Raw genomic sequence first — 12,765 nt, 5'->3', positions numbered from 1 at the left:
CCTGCGCTGACTTCTGCGCCGCATCTCCCCAGACCACTTTCCCAACTCATGCTCCTCGCAGACTCGTGCCCGCGGCCCTGGCACGGCCCCGGCTCGCCCCCTTCCCTGACCTCACCTCTCCCACCACGTCCCTGAGCCCTTCCCGCGGTGCCTGCCCTTAGCCCACCCCTCTCGCTCCTCAAAGACCCCAAAAGGCTCCGGGAAGACGGAGAGGGCCAGGGTGTGGACACCCAGCTCCATTACCCCCTCACCAGCCCCCCAGCACCGCCTTTGACTCATAGCCCCAGGGACCCTGCGGTGGCAGCTGGTTGTCCTTCTTTCTGACCTCCCAGATGGAACTTGAGTGCCCCCTCCCCCAGCCCCTGCGGCAAACACATAAGGAGGCTCCCAGCGCCTCTGGGAGCAGCCGGGTCCCCTTTACACACTTGTGTGACCCCCCCATTCTGACTAACCTGGTTGACAACATATACCAGAAGGCATACTGGGACAGGCAGAGACACCTTGGTCCCCTGGATGCCACTGAGGAGCAGACCACAGATAGACCCCTGCAGCCCCTCTCTGTGGTTCTCATTGCCCTCCCTGCCTTTCCTAGCTGCAGGCTCCTGGGCTGGGGGCTGTAGCCAGCCTGCTGGCAGAGTGGGGAGTTGTCCAAAGATGTGAGACGTTACAGCAGAGAGGAGGCGCAGGCTTGGGTGGCCTGTCTGGTGTCAAGGGAAATATCTCTTCCTGCGGCCTCTGGTTCCTACCTCAGATCTGAAGAACTGAGAGCTTTGGGGGAGTGGAGCTCTACAGGCCTTGGAATTTGTCCCACCACGGGTGGGGGACATGGTGAGGGGCCATTGCCTTGGTAAAGGCTGACTTGAGCCTGGCTGAGAATCCAGATGTGGACAGATGCCAGCCCATGTCAGCCCCCCAACCCCAAATTCTTTTCCGTATTCATTCCTTCCCTCTACCTGTCCCCCATCCCAGCTACTGACCCTAGCTACAAGAGACACCCCGGCTTCTCCAGCACTTTCCCACAGTCCCTCAGCCAGGCCTTGACTTCCGTGGTGTACTTGGCATCTCTCAGGAGCCAGGACCGCAGAGACATTAGCATGACGGCCTCTCGGGCTCATCTTCACTGCCTCCGAGTTGGAACTGGGACTGGATGAAGGTGGAGAGCCCTCCGGCCACCTCCCATCCTGCTCCAGGCAGGTTTGCAGACCCGGTTTGGATTTGGACTGAGGGAAGAGGGCAGGTTCTGGAGGCTGCCTGTCTTCTCCCCAAAATTCCTTTTCCCAGAAGAATCTGGTTCCTTGAACCTGCCCTTACTTCTGATCCCCTCACTCCTCAGCCCTGGGTCAGTGCAAAAGCCAACTATCCTGGAACCCTAACAGGCCTGGGAGGGCAGAGCAGGACAGGAGGAGCTAGGCTCTGAGCAAGGAGATGGAACTTTCCAGGGCTGTTCTTGTTGCGGGGGTGGGGGGTGGGCAGAGGGGCTAAGCCTCCCTGGCCATCACAGTGATCTGAGCAAAGGGGCTTTGAGGTTAGACTGCAGTCCTGTGACACAACCTTATGCCCATGTAGAACATTCTAGAAATGGGTGAATTTTGCTTTCTGTTTTCTGTTCATGAGGTCAGCAAGACTAGGGGTATGCAGACACTGAGAGAAAAACGGGTGAGAGGCTGGGCTGGTGCCTCAAACCTGCTTCCTGGAAGGAGGAACACAGAGTAAGCTGTCCACTGTCAGATCTGGCTAGGCTGTAAGTGGCTTCCTTGCAGGCAGGTGGATGACCAAATTGACCTCTAAAGAAGGGGGCCTAGGCCACTCCTTCACTGTTGCTGAAAGGACCACCCCCTTCCCCTATTCCTTACCTCCCTAGGACCCCTGTGAGGGAGCTGGTCTATGAGGAGACAGGTAAGCCTCTGAGACCCAAAATGAGAACCAGCCAAACCTGGGTTCACATCTCAGGTCTGCTCTTAGCTGGTGATCTTGGGTAGGACAATGACCATCCCGAACCTCAGTGTCCTCGTCTGTAAGCAGGAATCACAACGTCTACCACAAAAAGTTATGGAGAGGACTGAGCTACTGGAACCCTGAAATGGCAGCTTTAGGCACATGGGGGAGCTGACCCATTTGTCCTCCAGAATCCAGAAGCCTTCTTCAGAAGGGCAGCCTAGGGCTTGGAGAGAGGCTGTGGGAGGCCTGAGCCTCCGCATTCAAGTGAAGGGTGGAGGGAGTCCGGGGTGCACAGCGGTCAGCATGGACTTTGTTCTGAGCTGGGCTCCCTCCCGGACACGGATCCCAGGTGGGAGCTGGGACAGGAGCCACCAAGAAACCACATCCTGCCCTCCAATTCCTTGCTCTGAGGAAAAACAGGCCCTTCCTTAGCTGCAGCCTGGCCCTGGGCAGATTCCTCTGGGTGTGTGTGTGAGAGTATGTGTGTGTGATAGAGAGACACAGAAATACAGAGACAGAGACAAGTAGAGAGACATGGAAAGTGAGACCAGGGAGAGGAGGGTATAGGTTTTATGAGCCCCTGTTTCTGTGTGTACGTGTGTGTGATCCTGTGTGTGGCAGTCCGCTGGTGTGCGAGTCACGTGTGTGAAACATCTCAGCGTGTAATTGTGTGTCCAACAGTGTATATGTGTTTGCAACCCCATGGGTGATACTGTGTCTATGGGGAGGTCTACATGTGTGTGTGTGAGAGACAGAGAGATTTTTGTGTAAATGGGTGTCTGCCGGGATGTGCCAGCACATGGGTGAGAGAGAGTGTGCTCATGATAGAATGTGTGTTTCCCTGTGTACGTGTGTGTGACCACGTGGGTCGAGTATATGTTCAGTCAAGAAGGGGGTATGTGTATGTGCGCACGTGTGTATTGGGGGCAGTGTCTCAGCATGTGAGTGTGTTCCTGACAACCTGTGTGTGTGTGTTTGTGTGGAGGGGGGAGACTGTCATGTAAGCATGTGCTCAACGGTGTGCATGATAATGTGTGTGACAGTATATCTGTGTGAGGGTTCCTGAGCATATGACAGTGCGGGTCAGTGTTCTTTTCCCTGCCCTCTGCTCATGTCTCCGGAGCCCTTAAGAAAAAAAATAATGAGGTCAAGGAACCAGGGGTTGGCAGCCCCCACCCTTCCTGGGCACAGGGGCCAGGGTGATGGTTTGGGCAATGGGAGGTGGACAGAGAGGAAGGAGGCTGGGGGTAGGGGGCGGGACTGCTGGGGAGGGTAGGGGCCGCATCATTTGGGAGGTCCCAGAGTTTTCTTGTGGATCGCTCTTCCTCCTTTGGGGTCCTCTCCCATTTTTCCCATTTCAGTGGCCCAGAGAGACCAAGGTCTTGTTCCTCCTTCCCTCAATCAAAAAAGTTCCCAGAAAAGGAAGGAACTTAATTTACACTGAGAAACCAAACTGGAGGAGGAATTGTTTTTAGGTTGGCACCCAGTCTTTGGAGACCGAGTACCTTCCTAGGGAGAAGGGAAGACTCCGCCACCTTGAGAGCATCCACTCCATCTTCATCCTTCCCTGACTGCCTTTCCTTCTTTCACTGCCCACCGGTACAGGGCTGGAGAATTCAGAAAGATATTCACCTACTTTATGTTGCTGGATCTGTACAGTAACTCTTTGGGGAGAGCAATACGCCCATTTTATAGATGAGGAAACGGAGGCCCCAAAGGATTAAAGTGAATCCTGTCAATCCCACATTAACAGCCAGAACTGGGATTTTAAACCCAGGACTTGTGGCTCTCTGTCCAGTGCTCTCTCCAGCACGCCACTCCCTCCTGGCATCCTCTTTCTCACCTCCTGCTTCCTCCCGAAACTCCCTGAATCTGAGAGATGCTCCTCCTTATTATAACCTTCACTGGGCATCGTCTCCATTTTATCCCCTCATCCCCTTCCGAGAGATCTCACAAAGCCTGGCAGGTCCGGATTCTAAAACCTTCCAAGCTGCCCTCACCTGGCCCCATAGCCCCCACCGCTGCCCTTTTCTCTGGGCCATCTCTGCCGTCTCCACGACCGTGTCCTTCCCATCAGCAGCATCCGAAGCTCTGCCTCATCAGTCTTGGAGCGGGGACTCGTGCCAGAGGAGGGTGAAATGGGACAGGGCCTGCCGCTTCCCACGGCTCCCTGCCCACGGACGTTGAGTCCTGAGCCTCCCCACATGGGTTTGCGGCTGGAAGCTGCCACACACTAAGCAGAATGACTGGTCCTTGGCAGGAAAATGTGTTCATTTTCTCCTGGGAGATTGCTGATCCTGGAAGTGAGGGAGGGGTAGCGCCCAGACTCCCCAGGAGGCCAGGCTGCACTGTCCACTCTGTCTTTCCCTTCTCTTGTAAACAGCAGAAGTCCTGAGAAGGGCTGCATTGGCTGTACAGTTTCCATGGGCCAGGGGCCCTTCTAAGCATTAACTCACTTTTAATTCTCACAACAATCCTGGGGGCGGGGGATAGGTAGGGACTACTATTATTCCCATTTTACACACATGTAAGCTGAGGCTGGAAGTTAAAACTCTTGCACAGGGTAACAAACTTAATCTGTGGGGGAGTCAGGGCTGGGCCTAGATCTGAGCCCAAAGCCAGGGCTGTTCACCCTCCACGGTCTTACTGTGTTCACCTGAGCACTTGGGCTCTGCTTACTGCTGGTCACCATCCTTGTCCCAGACCAGAGTCTCATATCTACCCCAGTCCTGGCCCCTGCTTTCTCCCTGGCCCAGAAATTTCTTTGGAACACCAGCCCAAGGCCTTTCTCTGCTGACAGGAACTGTCCCCACCTCTGCATTTTGGTTCCTGCTGGGTCATCCTGCTGAAATACCCACCCTCCAATCTTGCTAGCCCAGTGTCTTCCTCAGCTCACAGTCCGCAGAGTCCCCTAGAACTAGAACCTGGCCCCAAACACCCCCTGAGCGCTTTCATCCCTTCTTTCTCTGTGATGTCCTGCTAAGCCCTTGACCTGACCCACCCCCAAGTAGCCCGAGGACTGTTTCAGGCTAGGGCTCTGCCTTTCTACTATGTGTTCCCCATCTCCCTCATCCTCCCAAGAGCCTGGCACAATATGACTTCCATAAACACCAGATGGGGGCGAGACCAGAGGTCCTGGTAGTTTGTGCTATATATGCAGTGGGGGGAGGGAAGGGGAGGGAAAAGTGGAGTTTGTGGAGACCCTGGGCTCATGTGGGAAGAAGACCGAGGACCCAGACTGTCAGGAAGCTCTCTCTCTCTCAGGGGAAAGATATTCCCTCCCTTCAGGGAGCCGCAGTCTGAGAGGGGACACAGCCCTGCCCTCAGGGAGCCCCAGTCTGAGGGGGGAGACCCAGCCCTCCCTTCAGGGAGCCCAGTCTGAGGGGGAGACACAGCCCAGTCCTCAGGGAGCTCCAGTCTGAGGGGGAGACACAGTCCTGCACTCAGGGAGCTCCAGTCTGAGTGGGGAGACCCAGCGCTGCCCTTGGGGAGCCCTAGTCTGAGGGAAGACACAGCCCTACCTCAGAAAGCCCCAGTGTGAGGTGGGAGAGATACAATCTTGCCCTCAGGGAATCTTAGTCTGAAGACAGTTTTACCTCAGAAGCTCTGCTCAGAGCAGGTGACAGGGCTCCCTCTGTCTTGAAATGCCCTGGAGTGTTTGTGACCAGGTTCGCCATCATGATGCTGTCCTTAGCCTTTAACCTCATTCCTATCCATACCCTGAGAATTCTGGTTTCCATCAGCTTCCTTTTCCCCACTCCCTGCCCCAGACACACCTGCCCCATTTCCCAGCTGTGACCGTGACCTTGCTTCCTTCCTGCTTTCCTTCTAGAAAGGGAGATCAAGGAGAATTTCTTCCCAGTCTTTCTGCCCTTTTACCACCAGCTGCTGTGTTGGGGGTCCAGGGGTGGGGTAGAAGGAAAAGGGGTGGAGAGTGGGATTGATCCACCGGGACTGGCTGTAGTGAAAATTCTGCTGACCTTTCCGTTGTAGCTAAAAATCAAGACACTGCCTTCACTACTGTTGTGTTTTATTCCTTGTTCTTTTATTTGTTTTTTAAAACAAATCACTTGACCTTTGCCCTCAGAAGAGCTCCTTCAGGTGACACTCCTTGTAGCCTCAGCACACTAACTCCTAGAACACGGCTGGGGCTCTAGCAAGCCCCTTCCAGAAGCTTCCACTGGGGGCAGGGATGAACACAGGACAACCTGTGTCTTTGTGGGAGGTGTCCTTTAAACCAGGGCAAGATTACCCAAAACCAGATCCAGCATGTGCTTAGGGCACCACCACCAAGTCAAGGGTACAAGCTTCAAAAAAGTAGCTATTTTGATTTCAGCACACGTGTATATTTTCAAAAAGCGAAATTTTGTTTTCAATTATGTATGAACCTTAAATTTTGTACAAGGGGCTCCCTGGTCATTTCAGCATCTGCAGCCTCCAAATGAGGAGTATTTAGAATCTTAAGCCTGTTCAGGAAAAAAACACAAATTAAAAAGGAACACCGTCCCTGGACCTATCTTAAAGAAGTGAACAAAAATTTCTTTTTTTTCTCAGAAGGGTCATTTCTCACGTGGGTGGGTCTACTTGGGTCTCTGTGCTAAAAAGCCTGTTGTGTCTACCTTATCTAAAACTTGAGGTTCATGTCCCCCTTCCTCACAGATAGGGGGACCCATCCCATTGCAAGCCTGAGCTCCTTTTTCTGGTACTTTTCTGACCCCATGTCCTCAGGACTTCTTCAGGTGGGGAAGCTGAGCTGAATATTTGATCTCTATTGTTACATTAGAAAGGGACAATGGGGGGCGGGGGGAGGTCCTGTTGGCCTCCCAGATAATGGCTGTGTATTTCAGGAGGGATGCTAATGATGTAGTCTTACCGGGCTCTGCTCCTTATGTGGCTTCAACTGAACTCCTCTCCCACTCTGGGCCAGCGTGTCCCCTAATGGAATGGTTGAAAGTGCAGGAACCTTGGTGGCAGGCTGACTGGGCACTGGGAAAGGAGTCTATGGCAATCATGAAGTCTTGGGCCCTCAGGAACTCTGCCTTCTCGGTGAGGTCAGAGGAGACCATGAATGGACACCCTCTCCTCCCCCGTCACCCACTCACTCCCCAAAAGCATCATTTCAGTTGATATTTGCTGGTCGCTTCCTACACACCAAGGTATGCGCTTGTCTATCGGGGGGGGGGGGGATAAAGATGTAAAAATATCCACCTGGAGCCCCCCTGTGGTAGGACTTGCTCTGTCCCCCTCTTGGACATAGCCAGTGCCTGAGGGAGTTTGGGGCTCTAAGGTACCCTGGAGTTGATGAAACCCAGTGTGGGGAACAGGGGGTAAGAGAGAGATTGGCTGGACCCAAAGGGCCTCCATTTCTCCCCTCCCCGCACAGGGTGCCACTGTGTCCCTCTCGGAGACAGTGCAGAAGTGGCGAGAATACCGACACCAGTGCCAGCGATTCCTGACTGAGGCTCCCCCACCAGCCACAGGTGAGTCCAGGTGGGATTTCCTGGGGACTTTGAAGCCCCACTCCCCAAGTCATGGCCAGGCATCCTCTGCCTCTCTAGGATGCCACATTGGCCCTAGGCCTTGGGGTGCCGTCTTATTCCTCCTTATTTTCGGGAGCAGGGACCTGGCCTTTCCATTCTTGGCCTTCCTTCACACTTCCTGGCCTGTGCAGGGGCTGGAGGCCCAATGAACATGTTTATAGGAAGCATTGCTTCAGGGGAGATTGGAGCCAGATGGGCCTAGGTTCAAATCCTGGCCCTGTGATCATAGCGCGTGACCATAGGCAGGTTATTCTAGCCCCATGAGCTACCGTTGCCCCCTTGCCTGAGACAGAGACTTTAAGACCACTTATGTACCATGCACAGGGATGGCACAGGGATCCATGTGACATAACACTGTTGGTCCCCCAAAGGCCCTGTGGGCTCAGGATCAACCCCATTTCACAGATGAGAAACTAGACAGTAAGTAACTTGCTCCAAGTTCCACGGCTGCTCGGGGCCTGAGTCCCCTTGCACAGTACCTGCCAGGTGGGAAGAGTGCTGACCATACAGTAAGTGCCCAGCAGAGCTTAGCAGGGTACAGGTTTGGGCCCATCAGCCTCCACAGCAGGGAGTGGGGAGGAGTGCGACTAGCAGACCAGGCAGGAACTCAGAGACTCTCTCTTCTGTCCCCAGGTCTGTTCTGCAATCGGACCTTCGATGAGTATGCCTGCTGGCCAGACGGGCTGCCAGGCTCGTTCGTGAATGTCAGCTGCCCCTGGTACCTGCCCTGGGCCAGCAGTGGTGAGTCCTCTCTCCGAGGTGGAGTTGGAGCACTGCTGCCTTTCTGCCTGACTCAGTACTCAGGACTCAGAAGGTGTTTAGGCCTCCTGATGGGTGTCTCTCTGCCTGTCTTTTCCTGGGAGGGGGTTGTGGGGAGCCTCGGGTATAGCCTAGGCTAGGGCCTGTGCTGGCGCGGGAGGAGAGGGAGAGAGTGTGGGGTTTGACTTAAGAGAGACATGTAAGCCCCCTCCATCCAGTAGTCAGGAAAGGAGCTGGGTGGGAACAGATCCTAGGGTTGGGGAGTGTGTGTGTGTGTGTGTGTGTGTGTGTGTGTGTATGTGTGTGTATAGGGATGTGTGTTTGTAGGGCCACCTACCTCGTCATGGTGCCCGGCCACCTCCTGACTCCTCAGTGGTTCACTGGTCAGATGAATACAGATGAGATGAGAGCTTAGGGCAGTGGTGATGTTGTCCCTCCCATGACGCCCCTCACCCCTACCGCCAGTGGGCTTCCCTCCCTAGCTCACTCCTGCCTGCAAGGGATACCCTGCCCTGGGAGAGGTATGTCGTTGGAATGCAGGGACCTACGGAGGGTGCAGGGGGTGCTCTGACTGGAGAGGTAGCCAGTGCACCCCCACTGCCACCCACCTGTCCTGGGCACCAGAGAGGTTAACAGGGGACCAGCACCTTTGCCTCGAGGAGCTCATAGTCTCAGTAAAGGAGAAAAGTCACTCTCATAATAAAAATAATAGCCAATACTTACTGACTACCTACGCTGTGCCAAATCTGGTATCTGGTATCTGGTACCTCAAAGCAGGTATACCATTTACTCTTTACAGCCACCTCATGGTTATGCTTGTTGTACAGATGAGGCAATTGAGGCCCCAGAAAGAGGAAACCACTTGCTTCAGATGATGTAAATGGTAGACCCACTATTTGAACCCAGACTGTGCTCTTAAACACTGTGTCTTGAAGAGGCCTCCAAGGAGAAGCCAGCCCAGAAGCAAGTGGGAGAATGAAGTCATACTGTGGGAATCCAGGGGTCTTCCTGGAAGAGGTGGCCCCTTAATGGAACATCAGGGCCCCTGGCAAGGCCTGGCGGTAGACGTCCCCTCAGAACGAAGGACTGACGTCAGATGAAGCCCAGAGAGGGGTGTTGAGGAGGTTCTTTCCTTCTCAGTCTTCCAGTACACCCACCTCCTCCCCAAAGTGCGCAAGGAGAGCCAGGGCTTAGAGACAGGTAAGATGCAGAGTAGACCAGTGGCCTCTCCCACAGCACTTCTGTGGCCTATTGTAATCACTTTATATCCCTACACTCACTTACTCCTCCCATGAGCAAGGACTCTGATTATGGTCTCATTTTACAGAGGGGGGAAACTGAGGCACAGAGATGCCAAGTGCCTTTTCCAAGCTCACAAGCTATGGAGTAGCAGACCCAGGAATCCCTTCCAGAATCTCGTTGGAATTGGTGGAATTTCTACACCAGGCTCCCTTGAGTGTGCACACACTTGTGTGTGTGTGCCTATGTGTATGTTCCTGTGTGTGTGGCTCTGGGCATGAAGACAGGTGAGCAGCCTGGGTCTGCTGGCTGGGCACACTCCAGGAAACGGCAGTGAGCTACCTGCCCTCTCTACAAATGAAAGAGTTGAGTCCTGCAATCTAACAGTTCTTGTCAGTGCTCTGAGTGGCTCTGGGATCCTCAGCAGATGCCCGGACCTCTTTGTGCCTCAGCTCGCTCGCTTGGAAGATGGGATAAAGCCAGGTGATAAGGGTACGAGGAGGATTGCAAGTTCTTGAAAAACGGCTGCTGTTGAGTTTTTCCACCCACCCTCCTTATCTGCCCCACCTCCCCAAATCCACAGGCTTGCTCTGCCTCTCGGGGATTTGGGACTGGCAGCTCGGCCAGCCTGGGCTGGGCCTCTAGACCCCAGGGAGCCAGGCCCCGGACAGGGCCCATCACTCAGCACTAAGCTGCCCCCAGCTCTGCCTGCCCCTTGCAGCTCCATCCATCACCTTTAATTTTATTTGAGCAGGAAATAGGTCCTGGTGGTGCCCGTTTATGAGCGAACACGGTTTTATTGCTTTCTCCATGAAGATACTGGCCGCTGCCCAGGCCCCCTGCCAGGCTCCGCTCCCTCCCCTGACTCACCATGCTAATTCACTCTGTTTTCTGATGCTCAGGATCACAGGCTCTGCCTTTCTCTCTCCTCTCCCTGAGTTGGGGACCTGCAGAGCCATCATCCACCGTGGACTCCCACAGTACAGTTGCCCGTTCGGCTTGTCCTGCTGGTCCCCTTGGCAGCGGCCCGCCCCAGGGACTTCCCTGACACCCACCATGCCATGTGGAAGCAGGAAGGGGCCAGACCTGGAGTTTCTTGGGCTGATCAAGGGAATGGCCTATGGAGAAACTAGACTCCGAATGACACAGTTAGGGGTGAAGAGAAGGACCGGGGTGTCATAGGCAGGGTCGTGGCAGGGAACACACTCAGCTGAGAATCTGAAGAGAATTTAATGGAGGGGACATTTGCCAAGGTTGGGCACGGTTAAGGGGCCATGAAGGTATAAAGCACCAAGGATTGTAAGAGGAGGAAGCCTTAGCATTCCTGGACCTGAGTGGAGCCCGCATAGGGCCTGGGGCCCCATGGCAGCCGGAGGTGGTGGTGATGGAGAGCCCACCCAGCAGGGCTGTGGCCACAGAAAGGCCCTCCTACCTTTTACTTGTGCCTCCCACTGGGCAAACCCGTAGAGGGCAGGGAGCCCAAGCAGTGCTGTCCGCACAGGTCAGTCTTCTGGAGTGCAGGGCAGGGCAGAGGGATATGTGACCACAGAAAGAATTAAATTCAAAACAATGACCAGACACTCGGGTTAGGTCCATGTCAGGAGATGGGGGTGCCGGTGAGACCTCAGGAGTGTGTGTGTGTGTGCATTGAGGAAAAGGGGGTGAAGAGGTCAGCTCAGCAGCTCAGGCAGTGGTGCTGAGGAAGGTCAGAGCCCTCTTTTTTACCTGGGGTATGGCATCAGGAAGGCTTCCAGAGAGAGGGGGCATCAGCACCAGGTGTGAAAGAACAGAGAGATGGAGAAAGGGGAAGGAGGGCCCTCCGGGACGGGAGAACAGCCAGGCATCGCCTTGGAGATGGAGCTGGGGCCAGGCCTCAGGCCTCAGAGCCACCTGACATCCAGGGATAGGACGCCAGCCAAACCCTTGACTTCTGAGCCATTTCACTCAGCATTTGGGACCCCAGAGGGCAAAAGCAGATGACTCAAGGAAGGAACGTGTTCAGAGGAGATGCCTGGCATTAATAAGACTTTGTGAACCAGAAGGCTTGAGTGGCTGCCGAGAGCCCGTTGCCGCCTGAGGGCCATCTAGCAGCCTCGTTTACCCACAAACAGCCGATCCGCTCGTTATAAATCATTCCAGTCTCATTAGCGGCACCCCCTCCTGATCTGTACCTGTTTGTTAGTTTAGTTCTCATTAGAGGAAAGTCATAAAAGGCTTTTAAGATGGCCTATAACTCACAATTCTCAGAAACTCTGATAGGTGCCTCCCTTGAATCTTGTCAAGCCCAGGAGCTTTCTTGACAGGCCGGCAGGCAAGTGTTGCCCCAGGGAGACCAGGGCCAGAGCTTGGCCCTGGAGGAGTGGTGGCTGAGGTGGTGTCCTGCCCCAGCCCCAGCCTCACTGAGGGAGTGCTTTCTGGAGGAACTGGGGTGGGGGCAGCCACAGGACTTTTACTGTGACCATGTCTTAAAGGCCTCCTACACACCAGGCACTTCTCATGCTTTATCTCCTAATCCTCACGCCACATACCTGGGACACCATTACGGTTCCCATTTTACAGATGAGGAAACTGAGGCCCAACGAGGTCTGCCCGAGGTCCCACAGCTGGCTGAGGGCAGAGCTAGGATTTGAACTTGGGTCTGTGTAGTTCAGAATCTGAGCTCTTCTGCGCCATGACTGACACACTACACCTGTCCCCCAACCCAAGCTGAGAGCTTTCTGTTCCAGCCCTGCCTTTGACCCTCGTTCCACTACACTGGGGCGGGCCTAGGACTCCCCACCCTGAATCTGAGCCCTCCGGTCTGTCAGCTGGGGCCTAGTAGCCCTTGCTGGCCGCTGCTGTTGCCAGGGTGCAGGAGCTAATGGATTCATGAGCAGCTCTCCACAGCCCTGAGAGCCCGCATCCACGTGGAAGGGCGGCTGTTAGCTTGATTACAGACGCCGCTGCAGTTTCCGGGCGGGGAAGTGTTTAATTGGGGGTTTTATTTCCAGCACCAGGGTCCGACTTAATGAAATATCCCTGGGCCTCCTGGCATGCGGCCGGCGGCCTCCTGGTGTTGACAAGACCAGAGCCAAGCCCCTGGCTGTGATTTACCAGCCGCTCCTGGGCCAGATAAAGCTGAGCTGATAAGCAGGGCTGGGCGCGGACCCACCCCACCTCCAGCCAAGATGGGCATCTGGGGACCAGAGGCCTGGCCAAGAATGAGTCCTGGCTTTTAATACTGGCCGCTAATGAAGGGTAATTGACAGACACACTCTCATGGGCTCCCTGAGCTTCTCAGGGACACAGT

General features: G+C 54.8%; 1 protein-coding gene across 1 annotated transcript in view; it reads left to right on the top strand.

Annotated features, from left to right (window-relative positions):
- GLP1R (glucagon like peptide 1 receptor) overlaps positions 1-12,765 on the top strand; it is a 32,696-nt gene that overhangs the window by 400 nt on the left and 19,531 nt on the right. The window contains exons 2-3 of the mRNA XM_059399102.1: positions 7,322-7,418; positions 8,112-8,219. Of these exons, the coding sequence (XP_059255085.1) occupies positions 7,322-7,418; positions 8,112-8,219 (205 nt within the window). The remainder of the gene's footprint in view (positions 1-7,321; positions 7,419-8,111; positions 8,220-12,765) is intronic.

The sequence above is a fragment of the Mustela nigripes genome, chromosome 5 (assembly GCF_022355385.1).
Source record: "Mustela nigripes isolate SB6536 chromosome 5, MUSNIG.SB6536, whole genome shotgun sequence".
NCBI classification, from domain to species: domain Eukaryota; kingdom Metazoa; phylum Chordata; class Mammalia; order Carnivora; family Mustelidae; genus Mustela; species Mustela nigripes.
The sequence above is the reverse complement of the archived record's forward strand: the minus strand, read 5'-3'. Positions and strand labels throughout refer to the sequence as shown.